Below are 22,138 nucleotides of genomic sequence, written 5' to 3'. Positions count from 1 at the left end.
AAAACGAGGTCCTAACACAAACTCGACCTACAGAAATATTAAGTATATCAGAAACTAGCACACAGGATACCACGCAGAGAACAAGAGCCCAATGGCCAACAAGTTCTCAAAACTAAATAAATAGCAGAAAACACTTCTATAAACAACCTATGAAAAAATGATCACTAATAAGTATAACTAGCTATATATATCAAGAAATATCAGTAAAATACGATAATAAAGAAAAGTTTTCAACTTAGCCATGGCCAAACAAGAAGCACTTCTGAACTCGTAGACGCGGCAAACAAGACCTGGGAATTTTACTAGTGCACTATGGGATACCTACCTTGCCATGAGCCAACTAAGAGACTTTGAGCTTTGTAATCAGCTGAGTTGGAGCCGAGGATCATCTCCGAACCCATGTGTAAGAATGAAGGCGAGATAAGGACTACAGAACATCAAATGTTAGTAAAGCTAGTATAAACAAATATAACTCTATGGCTTCTCATGAGGAAGATGATTAGAGTATCACTGAGGAAACTGAAAAATGCAGCATATGTAATTTGCATAGAGTCATGTTTTGTGGGATTTTTTACTATTAGGCACCATGTTCTGGAAGATGGTATCCATGTCTCACAGACATGGGTCCAGATCGCATTTGCACAGTTTTGCACCAGTATACAACTCCGCACAGCTCCTCGTGGTGTCCCGCAGAGTGATACAGGCAACAGAGAGACCCAAGAGAGACTTTTCCAGATTTAAGTATTTTTTCTGTTTTTTTTTTTTGCTCTGACTGCCTTTTCCCACCTAAAAAACAAATTTCTAACTGATCTGTGCTTTAAAAAGTTTAAATTGCATTTGCCTTCTGCTTTTTACAGTTTTTGCACTTGTTTTATATCAATTTAAGTTATTTTTGTATTGTATAACTGTTGTAGGATAAACACTAAAGTGCGTTAGCCTGTTTATAGCATTTACAGTGTTTTCTGTGTGTTTATCTGCTGTTTCCTGAAAAAAACAAAACAACAAAAAAAAACTCTTTTCCCGCCTTTGCTGAACTAGATTAGTCCAGATTTCAGGTTTTGCTGAATTCCGGACTGTGGTATAGTTTCCTGTGTTGCCCATATCCTTACTTGGATAGGAGGAAGCTTCTCTGTTCACCAGTAAGAGTGGGGAACTTTGAGCAGCCTATCTGCCCCTGGAGGAGTGGTCTCAGTCCTGAAACTAGTAGCTTATTGGCCATTTTGGGTCAATTCCTATCTCTTTCAGTTTCCCTGCTTTAAAACCTGCATTTGCGTGATTATGTGCCAGTATACAACTCCGCACAACTCCTCCGGGTCTCCTGCAGAGTGATACAGGCAACAGAGAGACCCAAGAGAGACTTTTCCAGATTTAAGTATTTTTTCTCTGTTTTTTTGCTCCGACTGCCTTTTCCCGCCTAAAAAGCGAATTTCTAACTGATCTGTGCTTTAAAAAGTTTAAATTGCATTTGCCTTATGCTTTTTACAGTTTTTGCACTTGTTTTATATCAATTTAAGTCATTTTTGTATTGTATAACTGTTGTAGGCTACACACTAAAGTGTGCTAGCCTGTTTATAGCATTTACAGTGTTTTCTGTGTGTTTTTCTGCTGTTTCCTGAAAAAAACTAAAAAAAAACAAAACAAAAAACAAAAAAAAAATCTCTTTCCCGTCTTTGCTGAACTAGATTAGTCCAGATTTCAGGTTTTGCTGAATTCCAGACTGTGGTATAGTTTCCTGTGTTGCCCATATCCTTACTTGGATAGGAGGAAGCTTCTCTGTTCACCAGTGAGAGTGGGGAGCTTTGAGCAGCCTATCTGCCCCTGGAGGAGTGGTCTCAGTCCTGAAACTAGTAGATTATTGGCCATTTTGGGTCAATTCCTATCTCTTTCAGTTTCCCTGCTTTAAAACCTGCATTTGCATGGTTATGCGCTAGTATACAACTCCGCACAGCTCCTCATGGTGTCCTGCAGAGTTATACAGGCAACAGAGAGACCCAAGAGAGACTTTTCCAGATTTAAGTATTTTTTCTCTGTTTTTTTGCTTCGACTGCCTTTTCCCGCCTAAAAAGAGAATTTCTAACTGATCTGTGCTTTAAAAAGTTTAAATTGCATTTGCCTTCTGCTTTTTACAGTTTTTGCACTTGTTTTATATCAATTTAAGTCACTTTGGTATTGTATAACTGTTGCAGGCTACACACTAAAGTGTGCTAGCCTGTTTATAGCATTTACAGTGTTTTATGTGTGTTTTTCTGCTGTTTCCTGAAACAAACAAAAAAAAAATTCTCTTTTCCTGTCTTTGCTGAACTAGATTAGTCCAGATTTCAGGTTTTTCTGAATTTTGGACTGTGGTATAGTTTCCTGTGTTGCCCATATCCTTACTTGGATAGGAGGAAGCTTCTCTGTTCACCAGTGTGAGTGGGGAGCTTTGAGCAGCCTATCTGTCCCTGGAGGAGTGGTCTCAGCCCTGAAACTAGTTGCTTATTGGTGGTTTTGGGACAGTTCCTATCTATTTCAGTTTCCATGCTTTAAAACCTGCATTTGCGTGGCTTTACGCGATTTTGTGCATAGCGCAGCATCGGGCAGCGCAACTTAAACAGGTTTAAACTATTCCCAGCTCCACAAAGTCTGCCCTTCACTTCTTCCCTTAGAACTGTTCTAAATCTCAAAGTAAGCACTCTATTTTCATTCTAAAGCCTTGCACTTGCTCGTATAAGTAATCTTATAAGTAAGCACTAATAAACTAAAGCACTACCCCCTCTTATACTCCCTTTAAGTACTTGGCTCCCTATTGGTCCTTTTTGATCAGTCATAAAGTAGTTCCTTATACTATTCTGGCATGTCCAAAAGTCAGTTTCGGGTTTACTCTCCAGTCCAGCTGGTGAATCTGGGAATATTGAGGCAATGTTACAACTGCCTTATGTACACAGACTACCCTCTTCTCCTCCCAACAAGCTCAAATATATGTGAGAGATGCAACTATATAGCCAAACTGGAAGCTGAGCTCTCTCAACCCAGTACTGGCACAGTCAGTCAGGAGGAGAAGGTAACCACACACGCCACAAATCCAGTCTCACATAGACCTATCGCAACAGCAAACCAAACACATAAACACACAAAAACATACTCGGAGGTTCTAAATAAAAATCTGCCCAAGCAGCAGAGACCTCCAAAGCAGACATCCAAGCAACCGCTACCCCACAACAATACCCACGTATCACATAGTTCACAAAGTCAGTGTGCCACACAGTCACAGCCCTTAAGGCTAAACAACACACCTAATACACTTGTAATAGGTGACTCTATTGTCAGACACAATGACGTCCCACTCACCAGGCTGAATAAGGAGAAGGGCACTGTAAGCTGCCTGTTGGGTGCCAGGATCCGCCACATAACACAAGCATCCAGGTCACTCAAAAGCAAGTACAAATATGACTCCGTCATTGTCCATGCTGGTGTGAATGACCTGAGACGTACCTCCTTGGACTACATGAAAAGAGACATAGAGGAGCTCTCTGATCATGTAGCCCAGGCCGGTATGACCCTGACCTCGAGTAGCATCTTACCCTCACCACGAATGATGCCACAGTATAAAGACAAAATGATCAATTTTAACAATTGGCTAAAGTATTGGTGTCATTCAAAGGGGATCCAGTGTCTGTCAGCCTGGGATGACATGCTCGACAAGCCACATTGCTTCGCTAGGGACGGCTTGCACCTGTCACTCCTGGGCTTTCGAATACTGGCTAAGGCTCTTGCCACCCCCATAGTGCCTTTTTTAGGCAAGGCTCAAAAGACAAACCCACCTCCATAGACAGCACAAGGAAAAAGAAACTAAGGGTAATGCTGCTCAACGCCAGAAGTCTAAACCTCAAGATGCACGCACTCAAGGCTCTCCTCAGTATGGAGAATATCGATATCTGTGCAGTAACAGAAACCTCGTTCAAGGCTCCCTAGAGCACCCCAGCACTACCAGGTTATACCTCATACCATGCTTTTCGACACCAAAACTCAGACCGAACCACAAAAGGAGGGGAAGTATCCATATTCATCAAAGATACCCACACCTCCAGATTAGTGGCACTGCACGAAGCATCAGAGACCATCCATGTGCAACAGTGGGCAAAACTGCCTATCAGTTTGTAGCCTGCTACAGACCTCCCTCCCAAACTCAGGAACCCGACTCGGCTTTCCTGAGTACACTGGAGAATATGAAGGTCTCTCCAAACACCATTATATTGGGTGCCTTCAACTACCCAAACATAGACTGGGAGCACTACTCAACCCCAACACCCTCGCCCAACTGTTCCTAGAATTTATAAACTCAAATGCTATGGAACAACTGGTCACCACTCCCACAAGAGGGGAAAACATATTGGATCTGATCATCACCAACATGGGGACTCTATGTTCCATACCAGAGGTATACCTCTCATTGGTAAGATCTGACCATAAATTAATCTCACTGGACATCCATATCCCGTCCCCATCCCCAGCCAAGGAAACCACAGTGAAGAACTTCTCAAAAGCAAATGTCACACTTCTCAAAACCGAGGTGGAATCCTTCAAAGCCCCCGGGCCAGTGGAAAATATGGCCCAAACCGCAGAATCCTTTACAAACGCATTCTATGGACACCTACAGGAATGCATGGATTGTGCTATCCCAAATAAAACCAAGACTCACTCCTCCAAAGGCAGGAGACCTGTCTGGTGGACCCCAGCCATAAATAAGCTATACAAGAGAAGGAGGAAGCTACTACATGATAGAGCAAAATCCAAAAAAGGGAAGGCATCTCAGATCAGTACTAGCAAGAAACTACGATCCCTCATAAAATCATCTAAGGCCAGCTTCGAAAGAAAAATTGCACAAGGCGCTAAAGATAATCACAAGGCCTTCTTTAGTTATGTCAGGAACCTGGGTGGCAACTCCCAGATATGCTCTGAATTAGTGTAAAATGACAAAAAATACACTGAACCCACAGACATTGCCAACATCCTGGCAGACAGGTTCAGTGCAAACTTCTCCCCCCTTCCCCCCCAAAAGAGCAAATGTCTATCCCAACAGAGTGTAGCCTCCTTGACATCACAGATGCACAGGTGAGAGCTGCCCTCTCCAAAGCAAAAAACACAGCATCAATGGGACCGGATGGTGTCCCGGACTGCGTCTTACACAAGCTCCAAGAAGAACTGAACCCTCACATAAAGTCACTGTTCAATCTCAGCCTTACTACAGGATATGTATCCAAGGAATGGCGTACAGCAACAGTGGTCCCACCCACTCCACAAAGGTGGTGCCACAACAGACCCCAGAAACTATTGCCCTATAAGCCTGACTAGCCTGGTCTGCAAAGCTATGGAGCATATCATCATGGAACTCATAAACAAAGACACTGGGAACCTCCAAACACTGGATCCTACCCAATTCGGCTTTGTTAAGGGCAGAGCTTGCCTCTTGAACCTGGTTGACTTTTTTGAAACAGTTACCAAGGCCATAGATGAAGGGAAGGTGGTCCACACAGCCTACCTGGACCTCACAAAAGCCTCTGACACAATACCCCACTCGGGCATCATAAATAAGCTCACCAGCTTAAATATCAACCCCTATGTCACAAGATGGGTTGCAAACTGGCTCAGAAATAGAACTCACATGGTCAGAATTGCAGGTGCCATGTCAGACTCTAAACCAGTTACAAGTGGCGTCCCACAAGGCTCAGTCCTGGGACCTCTCTTGTTCGATATATATTTCTCTGAGGTACAGGCTAACACGGGGGGACTATGGCTGACCAAGTTCGCAGATGACTGCAAACTGGGTGCCATAATTGACTCACCGACTGACACAAGCATCCTCCAAAAGGGTCTCACAGAGATGGATAACTGGTGCCAGAGCCATAGCCTAAAGCTAAATGCCAAAAAGTGCATAGTCATCCCCTTTGGAAAAACAAAGTGCCCACAAATTACCACATAGGTGGTAATCCATTAAGTACAGAAGAAGTAATTAGGGATTTGCGGACCCAAGTAGATAGCAATCTCTTCTTTGACAATCACATTGCCAAAGTGGTTAGAAAGACCTTCTATATAGCCCACCTTATCACAAAAGGGTTCACATCTAGATCAAGAGAGGTCATTGTGCCCCTCTACTCATCACTCATCAGGCTCATAATCGAATACAATGTCCCATTTGGGATGTACCTTACCCGACACCTGCAGCAACTGGAAAGACCCTAAAAGTACCTCACCAAGAGGATCAAGGGACTCAAACAGATGCCCTACGCAGTTAGGCTAAAGAAACTCCAGCTCTACTCAGTTGCTTACCGCCTACTCGGAGGCGATCTGTGCCTGACGTATAAAGCCATGTCCAACCCAGAATTAATGGACATTCTCCACCTCAGGAAATCCAAATCCCTTAGAGCTACACCCTCCAGGGACTTAAACCTCAGCACAGAAATAAATAGGACATGCTGGAGGGACAGATTCATATCCCAGAGGCTCCCCTCACTCTGGAACAAAATCCCAATCAATCCATGTTAGGCAGAGCCCCTCAATGACCCTCTTCAAGAGAAATCTTGATGAGTGGATGGGAGATCGTAGGTTTACCCCTGGGATCTCTTCTGTGTCCCTACTAGACAGAGGCACAGTAAACTAACCTTAAAAGTGCTATCTTCTGTGACCTGCTATACAGAGGCACAGTCAACTAATCTTAAAGGGTGGCAAAAGCCAAACACACTCTGGCTAGGCTTATAAATGCCCTAGGGCAGATAGCCTAGTATCAACCTATGAACCTATAATCTCTTTTAATTTGCTCATTTGGAAGGTCCAACTAAATTTCTATCAAGGAGGATAAAAAAGAATGTGAAGGAGAAGACTAAATAGAGAAAAAAAAGGACTGTTAATGGGTGGGGGACATTATTCATGATCAAGAAAGAAAACCAGCTGGAGAGCATTAGGCATTTCTAGACAAAGGGACAGATGACTTAAGATAGGGAAGTGTTCCTAGAGGGAAGGACACGACTTAAGATTGGAAACTAACACTGAAAGAAAGGTGAACTAGTACGAACATTTAGGAGAATTAAGTGGATGAATGTTAACTTTGCATAAGAACTTATGAAGAATTAAACAGAGTGGGGGACACCTTACCCAAACAGGGGTTGTTAAAGCAGCAGGTGTACTTCAGTTGGGAATACTGGAGTATAACAAAGTAAGTGGGAGTCAGAAGTGCTTCCTGAAATTACAAGCCGGCATATATATCTGCAAATGGTTGGACAGTAAGTGAAAACCAGTTACCAAGGACAGTCATGGTTGGTTAGGGCAAACTGATTCAGTGTTACAGGCCAGCTGTGGGAACTAGGAGTTATTAGCCAAAAAGCACACGCATCTAGGTCTGGCAAAACTGGTATTCAAGAGAAGGAAATTGACGATAATAAATAAAAAGTTAATAAATAAAAATATTCAAAGTTGGGAAATGGTTGCATTTATCAATGTTTAAGTAAGAAATGCTTACTAAAGTTTATAATCTGCTTTTAATTTGTAAATAAACTGGTCATATGGCACTAACGTTTAGTCTTTTATTTTTATTTATTTTTTGGTGGGTTACTAAAGGATTATTTCATTTTCTGTAGCTTGGTTAAGCTATAGCCTTCTGTATCTGTCAGTTATTACAGTAAGTGTACCAGAAATATAATTTATGGTGTCATTTTCTAACATACAAATGCATTATCATGGCCCTTCATAAAGTAGATTAGGACAGTGATTAATTAATTAATCAATCAATTAATTAATTAATATTCAAAGTGTTTGTGAAACTATATATTTAATTTAAAAAAAAAGCTTATGTGTTATCTTAGCAGGCTATGTGTTTTTACTGTAAAAGAGTGTCTCAAACAGTGACTCATTAATGACAATAATTACATAATTTTTAATGCTGAAAAGATTCTCAAACGATTACCGCAGCCTATGCTTCTTGCTCAGTTCCATAAACTAGGACTGTGACTAAAAAATGTTTATATGAACTGCAATGCATGTTGTAAAAAACATGAAATCCTTTGATAAGTCTTTAAACAATATGCTGTCAACAGCACCATAGCTTCCCAACATACCATATGCATAGCATAGTTAACTTGTCCATTACAGAGCATTGAGAACTGGTGATAAGGTAAGCTATTGGAAGAAATGCCTTGGTTTAAGGATATGTGTTTCAGCAACGATAGCAGTACTTATATACTGCAGAACATGATGTCCTTTCTAACAATATACTATCTATATACTATATGTATCTCTCTACTATCTAAATCTACCTATAAGGGACTGTGTAAGTCATCTGTATAACATCTCTATTTTTTTCAGTGTTACTTGGTGTGTGCTGACCCTGTTAATTATAAAGTGATGTCCTCAGGTTGCAATAAATTATCAGAATAACTAAAACAGGAGTGAAAAGCCCACGTTCTGCAATAAACTGCATTTTGCTGACTGTGATAGCATGTACTATTAACTGTGTCTGATTGAAGGTGACAACATCATTTAGACAGTTTTCTAATTGTTTGCAGAATACAGCTGACCTACTTTGCTTGTACTCTGTGTTTCTATCAGTGTCTGTCAATAAATGTATTACATTCTTCACAGCCTGACCTAAAGTGAATTTTTTTTGCACTTACATTTTAAATGCCAAAGGAAAAAAAACATACTTTAGAACATGGGTATAATTATTCTGTCACTGGGGAAACCAACATAATAAACAAGCTGTGCTTTGTTTTACCTGCCTGATTACAACCGCACAAAGCCCCTGGAGTACTAAAGCAATTTAATTCCGAAAAGTGCCATCTTGTTAATCAATTTTAAGTACGCAGCTGCATCTGCAGGCAGAGATTATGGAAATCACACCTTGATAAGTACACTTTCTTCTTCCAAACTGTCTATGCAATTCATATGGGGGCATTAACCCAATAATTTAGACACTATATATAAAATATGTTGGTAGTGTTTTCATAAATGCATTTACAGTTTCATTGTAGAGAATTTTATTAAGCCGAACACAGTACAGGACAGTATCATTCTAATAAATGGGGACTCATACCTAACAGGTCATTATAATGGCAAGCTCCTTTAGTACAGGGCTGCTTATACTCAGTATTTGAACCTCAGACACACTTAGGTTACCCAGAGTAGTTCCCCATGGATAGTATATTTTTTCACAAAAGAACTGGTGTGGTCTCACAGTCATCTGTTTTGTTATATACTATATTCATGTAACAAAAATGCAGAACTAGATGCTTACATTGTTATTTAATATTATACCTAGCAAACTGATCAACTGGAAGAAAAGCAATGACTGTGTACTCAGATAAGGAGTAAAAAGCACTGATCACATTAAAGATACAAACTATAAAAAAACTTCAGCTATACTCTGTGGCATATCGTCTACTCAGAGGCGATCTCTGCTTAACACACAAGGCCATGTCAAACCCTGAGCTGTTGGACATGCTCCACTTAAAGAAATCCCAATCCCTCAGAGCCACACATTCCAGGGAGCTAAACTTTGTCATCACAATGAACAAAACATGCTGGAGGGATAGGTTCCTGACCCAGAGACTCCCCATACTCTGGAATAGACTGTCCATACATGTCAAGCAGAGAGCCTCCTTGTCCCTCTGCAAAAGGAACCTTGACGATTGGATGGGAGATAGGAAATTCACCCTGTGATCACGTCAGTCGCCCTGCTAGACAGGGGTCCAGAGAAGTAAATATTGTGGGAAGAAATATCTGGGGAATTGTTTGGCTAGGCTTGTATAGGCACTAGGGGCGATAGCCCAGTACCAACCTATGAACCATCCAAGAAGCAGTGGTAAGAGAAGCACCAGGAAAATTAACTCAATACAAGTGCCAGATTCAGAGGAGGTCATGACAGATATGATGAAGATGTCGAGAGAGGAAGGGGAAAAATTGCTTGGTCATCATTAGGGATTTGCCCTTTTCCTCACTGTAGTGCAATCTTGGTGTTGGTGTATTTAGTTGGTGGGGGGGGGGGGCGAAGCCTCCCACTATGTGGGGTTTGGAAGTTTGGTTTGTGTGTGTATGGCCGAGTGATTTTTTTTTTCCCCTGGGAAAAAATTCACATTTCAAAAGATTGATATTCACGTGTCAATAAAGACGAGTTCTGTGAACTTATCTTTTGACATCGTAATATAGACCCCCCCCAAACAAAATACACACACACACACACATATATATATATATACATATATATATATATATATATATATATATATATATATATATGTGTGTGTATGTGTGTGTGTGTGTGTGTGTGTGTGTGTGTGTGTGTGTGTGTGTGTCTATATGGGTGCACTTCAAATACCTAAAATACCACATAACCGAAGACCAGATAACCGAGATGAGAACAATGACCGAAACTTCAAATAAACGAACGGCCACATAGTCAAAAAGTTTCCCAGAGTAAGTAACCACTGGGCCAACAAGGGAAGATTTACCCTTTTCACCACTGTAGTCCGATCCCGGAGTTGGTACATTAAGTTGGGGGGGGGGCGTGGGGAGCACAGCCCACCACATTGGTGGTGTGTGGGGTGAAGTCCCCCACCTGGGTAGTTTGTAGATGTTGAAGTGTGTTCTCTGTGAGTCTTTGGCCCAGTGCGTATTTTTATTTTCTTCTGATTACTAAGAGTTCCTGGTAGATGCTTGTAACTCTACAAGCACTAAAAGAGACATAAAATACCATTGGATCCTCCACTTGAATGGTGTATACATGAATGCATATGTATTAGAACTGCATTTCTACTACTCCACGTTGTGTGTAACTCCTCCATTCCAACAGAATCATACCTCACTAAAATGCACTTTGTGTTCACCACCACTGTTAATAAGAATGAGAAGGGAAAAGTGAACATCACTTGAATGACAGTGACAAAAAAATCAGCTGACAAATGCAGGTAGAATTTTCCTACAACTAAGGCAAATCATTCTACAACCCCTTGTTTAGCATGTGTCCAATTGTGTCAACTTTGGGGCAAAACACACTAGTCTATCACTTATACAAAGCATTAATGTCCAGATGACAATAACAGTGATTTTTGTTATCTTTCAAAAAGTACCGTCAGAGACTTACCTCTTCCTTGGTAAACTGTGGCGCATGGTCATTCTTGTCCTTAATGACAATGGTAGCCGTTGCTGTTCCAGTTAGTCCAACATCAGTGCCAGCCATATCTCTTGCTTCAATAAGTAGTTCATACTCATATGTTGGCAATGTCTATTCAGGAAATGAAAATAGCATTAAATTAGTAATGAAATTATCAATGATGCTACGAATTTTGTGTTTGTTGATCATCACTCTTTAGATTCTATCACATTTCTTCTTTCATTTTCAATACATAAAGTGCATTTTAAAAGATGAGCAGGGCTGGTCTAGCTTTCTTACAACTGTCCTATATACACATTGCCTTCATTGAAGTATCTTGTTCATATTTGAATGATGTCTGATGGCATCTCAGAATATTCTCATAGCCAGGATAACCAGGTTTGCTTTTGAACACAGACACTACTTTGTAACCATTTGTACATTTTACTCTTAACCTTGTATGAAGCATGCAACAATTAGATATTAAGTAAATTAGGTTCCACTACTGATCTTTGGATAATAAGAATTTAAACTTTGTCCCCCTGAGTTGATTTCACTGGTATATAACTTTAATCCTGCTACCTTTTTCTTTTATGTTTTAACCCAACCATTTAGAAAATGTATTTTTGTCAACCATCCCTTATACAAAACAATGTTATATACATCTTTGATTTAACAAAACTGCAATCATTTCTGCCAGTACAAATCTGTGTAAAATATAATGTTAACATACTTGGGTATTTACAGCTTTAACCATTGTTGTCTTGTTACAGTGCTCAGTTTGTCAATGAGACCAAGTAAAAGTAAAAAAGAACACTGAGACAATTAGTTAAAAGAACAAAAGGAACAAAGGAACACATATGATTGTTTGTTTTTAGTTCACCTTCAATGACAGATTTGGTGTTGCAATTTCCTGCCATTTACTGATCATGATGTATAACTGTGTCCCTTAGAAATGGGACTATAATACTTTATCAAAACCCAACCTCAGCGAACCATTCTTCATTGAACTTTCACATCAGCAAACATGTTTCGCAGGGAAGTGAGCTAGTTGCCCAACATAACAAGCAACACACACACACACACACACACACACACACACACACACACACACACACACACACACACACACACACACACCACAGTATATCAAATGCACCAAAGTGGGGGGCTATGCCCCCCATCATAGAACTCTGAGATTGCACTACAGTGGGGAAAAGGGCAAATGTCCATATGCTGGGCAACTCACTCACTTCCTGGGAAAAACATTCACTGATGTGAACGTATGATGAACAGCGGTACGGTGATTTGTATTCAATGAACAGCAGATCTCTGAAGTTGGGTTTTGATGAGGTAATATAGACCCCTTAGAAATAGGTTTAATTTCTGGCACTCATTCATTCATTCTCGTTATGAAGCAAACATGCCTTTGCTATCTACTACTGTCTCACACCTCCACAGTGTTTGACCTTCTCACACAATTCAGAAAATGTGATACATATTAGGATCATATAGGTAACTAGAAATTCCATTTTTTCTAAGTCATCAAACTGTCTTTAAAAAAAACAATAATTGTTCCAAACTACATCACAAAATGTATTATTATTTTTTGTTATGTACAAGTAGTAATATAATAAAAGTAAACATTTCTAAGCAAAAGTCTCTGCCTGACTGCATTTACTTGCCACCATTTTTACCATTTCTCTTGTGGCTCTCCTGCATATCCAAACATCCCTTTACATCCCCAAATTTAGTGTCATTGGTTAGTCAAATGAATATGGTTCCTTGGAACAGATGTATTAACAGAATAAATAGCTCTCTCACAATCTGAAAACTCATGCATGGTATATCTATTATAATTCTGAGAACCTGTAACTGAGTATCATGTAATCATAAAACGGAAACAGTGAAACTAAAAAAGAAAAGTGAAGGCTGACATTTGCTGTTCTCTCAAAGTTTTTTTCCCCCACAGTGGGGCTTATTTGCCACACCCTTTCTTACATATATTAATGCCATACCTTGTAGAAAAGGCAATATACTCTGAGAAGCAGGAAATATGGGCACAGTATCCTCATTTTCAAACATTCGGTCTCAGTATTTTGGGATATGCACTTAGGAGTCTTGGAATTTAAAACTGTTATCTTAATTCCATTTCTATAACTTATGAAAGGCAGCCATATTTGTGCATAACTGATCTGCTGTAGAAGCCTCATATTTATAAAATGTATATAATTGTTAACTATTGACAGAGCTGAAACAATCACTGCACTCTTAATCAAGAACTCAAAAATATTACCACTGATCTATAACACTTAGTTGTGCTTAACACTGTTTACTCACTTTTTAAAAATCTGGACCACACCAAAATACCTTGAATTTATAGATGATGAATATTACTCTGCTCAGAAATTATTAAAATAAATATTGACTATTCACACTTAAATAAACATAGTAAGCTTCACAACAGATCTCAATATTTCAGCAATGTTCGTAAAGCAATCCTATTTTTTTATCATTACTTCAATAGATGAAACCATGTTTTAGTACTTTTGAGTGAGCCCTGCTCAAGCAAAAGATATTTGAGGAGAAAGTGAATTAGAAAAATAACTTTTGGATGAGGAGGAAATCTCCCACTACAACCGTGCAGAGAACATTTAACATGACCTTACAGATGTTGCACAGACACAGGTCTCCCAGTACAGCCGTGCAGAGAACATTTAACATGACCTTACAGATGTTGCCCAAATACAGGTCTCCCACTACATGCAAAGAACATTTAACATGACCTTACAGATGTTGCCCAAACACAGGCCTCCCACTACAACCGTGCAGAGAACATTTAACATGACCTTACAGATGTTGCCCAAACACAGGTCTCCCACTACAACCGTGCAGAGAACATTTAACATGACCTTACAGATGTTGCCCAAACACAGGTCTCCCACTACAACCTTGCAGAGAACATTTAACATGACCTTACAGATGTTGCCCAAACACAGGTCTCCCACTACAACCTGCAGAGAACATTTAACATGACCTTACAGATGTTGCCCAAACACAGGTCTCCCACTACAACCGTGCAGAGAACATTTAACATGACCTTACAGATGTTGCCCAAACACAGGTCTCCCACTACAACCGTGCAGAGAACATTTAACATGGCCTTATAGATGTTGCCCAAACACAGGTCTCCCACTACAACCGTGCAGAGAACATTTAACATGACCTTACAGATGTTGCCAAAACACAGGTCTCCCACTACAACTGTGCAGAGAATATTTAACATGACCTTACAGATGTTGCCCAAACACAGGTCTCCCACTACAACCGTGCAGAGAACATTTAACATGACTTTACAGATGTTGCCCAAACACAGGTCTCCCACTACAACCGTGCAGAAAACATTTAACATGACCTTACAGATGTTGCACAAACACAGGTCTCCCACTACAACCGTGCAGAGAACATTTAACATGACCTTACAGATGTTGCCCAAACACAGGTCCCCCACTACAACCATGCAGAGAACATTTAACATGACCATACAGATGTTGCCCAAACACAGGTCTCCCACTAAAACCATGCAGAGAACATTTAACATGACCTTACGGATGTTGCCCAAACACAGGTCTCCCACTACAACTGTGCAGAGAACATTTAACATGACCTTACAGATGTTGCCCAAACACAGGTCTCCCACTACAACTGTGCAGAGAACATTTAACATGACCTTACAGATGTTGCCCAAACACAGGTCTCCCACTACAACCGTGCAGAGAACATTTAACATGACCTTACAGATGTTGCCCAAACACATGACCTTAAAGATGTTGCCCAAACACAGGTCTCCCACTACAACCATGCAGAGAATATTTAACATGACCTTACAGATGTTGCACAAACACAGGTCTCCCACTACAACTGTGCAGAGAATATTTAACATGACCTTACAGATGTTGCACAAACACAGGTCTCCCACTACAACTGTGCAGTGAACATTTAACATGACCTTACAGATGTTGCCCAAACACAGGCCTCCCACTACAACCGTGCAGAGAACATTTAACATGACCTTACAGATGTTGCCCAAACACAGGTCTCCCACTACAACTGTGCAGAGAACATTTAACATGACCTTACAGATGTTGCACAAACACAGGTCTCCCACTACAACCGTGCAGAGAACATTTAACATGACCTTACAGATGTTGCCCAAACACATGACCTTAAAGATGTTGCCCAAACACAGGTCTCCCACTACAACCATGCAGAGAATATTTAACATGACCTTACAGATGTTGCACAAACACAGGTCTCCCACTACAACTGTGCAGAGAATATTTAACATGACCTTACAGATGTTGCACAAACACAGGTCTCCCACTACAACCGTGCAGTGAACATTTAACATGACCTTACAGATGTTGCACAAACACAGGTCTCCCACTACAACCGTGCAGAGAATATTTAACATGACCTTACAGATGTTGCCCAAACACAGGTCTCCCACTACAACCGTGCAGAGAACATTTAACATGACCTTACAGATGTTGCCCAAACACTGGTCTCCCACTACAACCGTGCAGAGAACATTTAACATGACCTTACAGATGTTGCCCAAACACAGGTCTCCCACTACAATCGGGCAGAGAACATTTAATATGACCTTACAGATGTTGCCCAAACTCAGGTCTCCCACTACAACCGTGCAGAGAACATTTAACATGACCTTACAGATGTTGCCCAAACACAGGTCTCCCACTACAACCGTGCAGAGAACATTTAACATGACTTTACAGATGTTGCACAAACACTGCAGAGAACATTTAACATGACCTTACAGATGTTGCCCAAACACAGGTCTCCCACTACAACCGTGCAGAGAACATTTAACATGACCTTACAGATGTTGCCCAAACACAGGTCTCCCACTACAACCGTGCAGAGAACATTTAACATGACCATACAGATGTTGCCCAAACACAGGTCTCCCACTACAACCGTGCAGAGAACATTTAACATGACCTTACAGATGTTGCTCAAACACAGGTCTCCCACTACAACCGTGCAGAGAACATTTAACATGACCATACAGATGTTGCCCAAACACAGGTGTGTTACAAGCATTCACAGAAATGTTTCATCCTTAGTGACACTCTCTTACATGTACATTTAATGACTTCATGCTCATCTTCCAATACTAAGGCAGTTAAAATGGTCTTCAAGACATGTCAGAGCTACATTCAGTGTGTCTTGTGTTCTATATTGAGCAGTACCCAGCATATGTATGTTGTGAATGACAAGGCTATTATTACTTTTATTGACCAAGAAAAAAAATCATTTCATTCTTTAGCTTCTAGCTTTTAATATTTCTCTATAACTTGAGCTACCTCAGTTAATTTTGTTTTTAGCATTTCACTTATGTGTATATCTATGACTGCGGTGGTGGTGCTGTGGTAGCATTGTCACCTCATAGCAAGACGTTGCCCCGTTCGATTCTCAGCTAGAGCGTCTTCTGTGTGGAGACATGCGTGAATGGGGCATGCCTTCATTGAAGGTTGTGCATCAGGGCTGGTAACCCAGTACGTAAAAATCCACTACCAATCATTAGCGGTCCAGAGTTCCGCTGTGGCGACCCCTAACCAGGAAAAGCCGAAAGGCACTTATTTGCATATCTATAATGAAAGTAGGAAATATCCACAGATGCCAGATAAGATTATTAGTAATGTCCTACTCTAAAATCTTCTTAAAGTACATGTGGTGCTCCATTTTTCCATCAATAAAGTCTATAAACTTTGACTTATTCTTGAAAAATAAAAGGAAAATTAAATTATTATGATCATTTACATCATGCTTCTGTGTATATTGGTTGGATCCTATATTTTCTCTTTTTCTGATATAGCACACACTGTTATGAAGCAATCTATTTTAAGCACAAACAAAATTTTTTGATATACCGAATTTAATCCATTTAGAATTCTTTATGTCTGCTGCTTGGAGAATGCATGCCTTCTTGATAATTTTAAATAGCAACCTTTTTGTTGAAAACTTGCATTTAACTGTAACCAGTAATTTAATTAACTGGGTATGGAATGGATATACAAGTTATGGATGAATGTTGTACTCTTCTCAGCTGGAAGGCATCTGTTTCAAGTTATCTTTTAAATGACTTGCATACGCATTTGTCATCCTCAAGGGTGTTGGTAACAGGTGGTAAATATCTACACTACAGCAGAAATGGTACACTCTTATCAATCGAAGGTAAAAAAAAAACATAATTTAGGTACATCTGTTATGTCACTGCACAGCTAAGTACCTAGACCAGCAAGATGCCAAACATCTCACACTAAGTGTATTATTTTTATTAAAATTAAGTGTGTTCATCTCACTTCAGTAGACTTCATCAGAATACACTAAAAATTACCACATTTCCTTTTATTGCCAGACATAATGATTCAAAATATATACTCTCAGATCCCTATTTCATGAACTCATAAGTATATGCATATATATATATATATATATATATATAAATATAATTTAGTCAGCCGATCCGGCGAATAGGCTTCAGTGAAAGTGCACTTTCATTGAAATGCACTGACGCTGAAGTGGGCATCTACTTTGTTTGTTCGATGTAACGTACTTTCGAACAAACAACGTAGATCCATATATATATATATATATATATATATATATATATATATATATATATATATATATATAGATATGCTTCACCATCACTTCGCCGACAGTTCAAATCTCCGAAAACTATATGGCTGAAACCATATCACTGAAGAACTGAATTGCTAAAAAAGTGATAAAAACACAGAACAACTTACCTGTACATTTTTGGAGAGGAGCAAGCCCACCTGCACCCCCCACACCCCCCTACAACTTAAATATGCCAACTCCTCGATCGCACTACAGTGAGGAAAACAGCAAATCCTGGGTTCCACACTGTACGGTGATCCCAATGCACAATTGGCAGTGATTCAAATCTTCGGCGATACGGTCTTGGCCATGTCATCTTTGGAGATTTGAACTTCGACCACTGTACTGTAGACTCCCTTTGATCAACAATGCAGATGGCTGACAGTTGTGAATAAAGAATATTCCTGGGGAATGGGAATATGCCCCTTTCCTGGGGATTGTGCAGTCTTTGGGTTGGCATGTATAATTAGCAGGGTGAGTGGGGTTCACAACAAAAACACTTTTTATGAATACATATTCTGAGGAGTAACCTCTAAGCATGCACAAATGATGGCTATGCTTTGTGATTTAACATTACTGTATCAATTCTAAGCATATTGATGTAACACTGAATTAAATATTACCTCTAAATCCATATGTGTCTGTATATATAGACAGACAGATAGGTAGATAGAGTGAGAGATATACATATTTAGTCCTTCTAACCACCTTAAAACACTTTTGAAACATTCTAGAATTCATTATATACTATTTTATGTATACGTACTTATAACAATATCATAAGTTATGATAATAAATATAAAATCAATTCATAATGTAAGCTCATACTCATAATTTCGCTGACCACATCTTTAAATGATAATGATGGAAATCCTTCATAGATTCATATGTTCATGTGTAAGTACTAGGCAAGCTGCCCATACATGCCATTTTAATGCTAGCTAGTTTCCCTTTCTCCTTTCTAAGCTCAGAATAGCCTACACTATTTGGTTATAGATTGGCCTTACCAATCCCATGGTCAATAATTATATTCTACTCCTAATGAGAATAAACTGGATCATACCATACATAATTTTAGGGAACCAATGCAAGAGATAAAGCATTTAGGAGTTACATATGTCCATTAGTAATAAAGGAAACAGTTCTGGGGTATATTTCACATCCATAGACTGAAGTTGCACTTGAAAATAGACAGGGATAAACTTTTCTTTATGTGGGTGGACAGCCTGTTCCACAGTAGCAGTATCCTATGCAAAATATACCCTTTCCTCCCAATCATTCCGTTGATGTCACAGAAGAAGTTTAGAAATCTAGACTGAGTATTTCTGATGCCATTTGACTTGCTGATGTGCAGCAAATCCATCAATAATAGGTTTGAGGAAGTCTCATATGCTAGACACAGGTCACCTTTTAGCAGTCTGTAGGATACCCAGTGTACTGTATTAAGTCAGTCCATGTAGTACTTATTGTCCAGGTCATGTATCCTTTCAGCAAGATATCTCTGTGGGTGTTCCATTTGTTGTATGTGTCTAGACAGACACATGCCAAAGGGGGCATTATATTCAATGACTGGCCTAATGAGGGCAGAGTAAAGAGGGACACTGACATCAATAGATCTAGATAAAATCACTTTGTTTACAAACTGTGCAATATAGTAAGACTTTCTTAGAGCAATAGACACAAGTTTGTCAAAACTTAGATCACTCTACTTGGGTGGTGCAGTGGTACAGTGGTTAGCATTGTTGCTTTACAGCAAGAGGTTCCACTGTTTGATTCTCAGCTGGGGTGCCTTCTGTGTAGAGTCTGCATGTCCTGCCTGCATTTGTGTGGGTTTTCTCTGGGTGCTCCAGTTTCCCCCCACATTCCAAAACCATGCGTCTGGAGAGTTTCTCCCTGGGTCTCCACTGAAAATGGCCTCTGTCCCAGTTGAACTTTCTCTAGAAACAAATGTTAAATAAAAAATAAAATAAATAAACATAAAACCCCAAATCCCAAACATCTCTTTATGGTGGATGACTTCCCAAAGGAAGTAATAATGCATTTTTTGGCATTTATTTTCAGACCATGATTTTGACATCAGTTATTTATCTGAGAAAAAAAACTTCCTGCAGGATGGCTAAATCATTTGGGGATTCAGTGAATGCTCCTAGTTTGAAGTCATCTGCATAGTTAGTCAGTGAGTGCCCTTTGGTATCGGGTTTTATTTCAGAAAAGTAGATGCCAACCAGGAGGGTCCAAGCACAGAACCCTGTCTCTGATTCTGACATTCTGATGATGTCTACTGAAGTGAGATGAAGGCCTTTAAATTTTAATAAAAGAGCAATTTCAGTGAGAGACAGTGGCTAGCAATATTTGATTTTAGACAACTTTTCTTGGTTTGCTATGTCTCCTTTGCTCTAGGCGATATTTTGTAGGTGGCTAATGATCAGTTAAGTGACACTCAGAATGTTATAACTGGAAGTTTACCAGGTTCATAAGTCAGTAATAGCCTGTTTAGCCAGAAGTTCGTTAGCAGTATAACCAAAGAACTCCAAAGCACATGTACCATTGGCACTAATATATACATTGTTTCAACCTCTTTCTCTGATGTTGGTTTATTTGACAAAGTTTATTTTGCAAAGATTTAATTGAGTTTACTGTTCTGGGCTATACACTCAAGTACATTAGCATTTCTGTGCTTATGTACTGTATAACTGCATTGTTTAGCCTGATTTAACCCAAAAAAATTTTCTATCTTGTTTGCTAATTTCCAGCCCTTTCTAACTAGAATAGTCCAGTTTGCAGGCTTTGCTGGTTTCTGGGCTTTAGTTTCAGTACTGAGAGCTATCCAGACCTTGTTGTGGTAGAGGGAGGTCCTACTGCTTACCAGTGAGAATGGGAGCATTGTACTGCCTATTTAAAACTAGAGCAGGAGTTTCCAGCTCTGAAATTACAATTTTATTGGCCATTTTGGGCTGATTTCTATCCCTTCCATTTTTCTGGCATAAATATGTGCATTTGCGCACCGCGCAGTACTGCAGGGCTAAGGTTAAACTATTCCCGGTGCCAGAAAGTCTGCTGTTCGAATTTTTCCTCAGACCTAGTTAGTTTATCAGCTGTAGCAATAAAATCTGTATACCTGTGACTAGCACTTGCTCTAAAACTCGCTAAAAAGCACTAGGAAGACTTAATTTGTTACAAGCACTCACCTCTCCTTGGTAATAAGGAGAAAATAGTCGTAGGCACTAGACAGAGTACAATTGCAAGTACCTTGCCAAAAGAATAAGGGAAAACAGCTCTTGTACTACACAAAGAAAGCACCTAACCAGGCATGTCGAAGGGTCAGCTTCCAGTGATTTCTCCTGTCCACCTGGTGAATCTGGGCATACTGGGGCAATGCAGCAATTACCTCATGTACACAGACAACTCTCTCCTCCTACCACTAAAAGTACAGTTGTGTAAACTTACCATAAATGTAGATGTTCGAGCATATTCACTGTTGCAGTCATCACATTTGGGTTATCTGCCTGCAGGTAGCCCTCAGCTGGCCTGAATACCAGAGTCTTCGGATTTCTGCATCGGATGCTGTCACTTCTTCCATGACGTCAGTTCATCAGGGGTATAAAACATGCAGCCGACACCATTACATCAGTTTTTCTTGCCCCATATGTCAGGTGCCCCCACAACAGGAAGCAATTACATGGTATGGAACACCCCCAGCAAAAAGCAAATACACATATGCCAAACAAGAAGGAAAGGTAAAAGTCCAGAGAAGTCAGCGGGCTGGAGGGAGGGTAACCAGGACTGCAACATTGAATGCACTCGAACATCTACATTTATGGTAAGTGTACACAAATGTACTATGTTCTTTGTGTTTCACTGTTGCAGTCATCACATTTGGGTTGATTCCCAAAGCTAAGGAAGGGTGGAGGTAGTTAAAGAGCATTAGGGCTAACAATAAGGCCCTGTAAGACTGCTGTGGCAAATCCAGCTCTAGATTTATAAAAGATAGGCAGCTGGTAATGCTTGGTGAAAGTATGCACAGAGCTTCAGGTTGCAGCTTCCAGGATGTCCCTGGTAGGGACTCCTCTGAGAAATGCAGTAGAGGTAGATGCAGCCCTGGTGGAATGTGTTCTTATCCCGTGTGGGTTAGGTTTTCCATGGTGTTTGTAGCAGAAATGGATGCAATGTGCTATCCATTTGGAAATGGTTTGCTTTAAAATGGCCTTCCTCTCTGCCCCTGCAGCAAAGCCAACTAGCAGCTGGTCAGATTTTCTGAGAGGCTTAGTCCTGTCCAAATAGAATCTAAGCTGTCTTTGTACGTCCAGAGAA

General features: G+C 40.1%; 1 protein-coding gene across 1 annotated transcript in view; it reads right to left on the bottom strand.

The window, feature by feature from the left end:
* The window catches only part of CDH13 (cadherin 13), a 3,439,935-nt gene that overhangs the window by 1,056,871 nt on the left and 2,360,926 nt on the right, over positions 1–22,138 (bottom strand). The window contains exon 8 of the mRNA XM_044088622.1: positions 11,108–11,248. Within this exon, the coding sequence (XP_043944557.1) occupies positions 11,108–11,248 (141 nt within the window). The remainder of the gene's footprint in view (positions 1–11,107; positions 11,249–22,138) is intronic.

This window comes from Protopterus annectens, chromosome 11.part0 (genome assembly GCF_019279795.1).
Source record: "Protopterus annectens isolate FY-2018-M chromosome 11.part0, PAN1.0, whole genome shotgun sequence".
NCBI lineage: Eukaryota > Metazoa > Chordata > Ceratodontiformes > Protopteridae > Protopterus > Protopterus annectens.
Note: the sequence above shows the minus strand (reverse complement) of the source record. Positions and strands in the feature narration are given on the sequence as shown.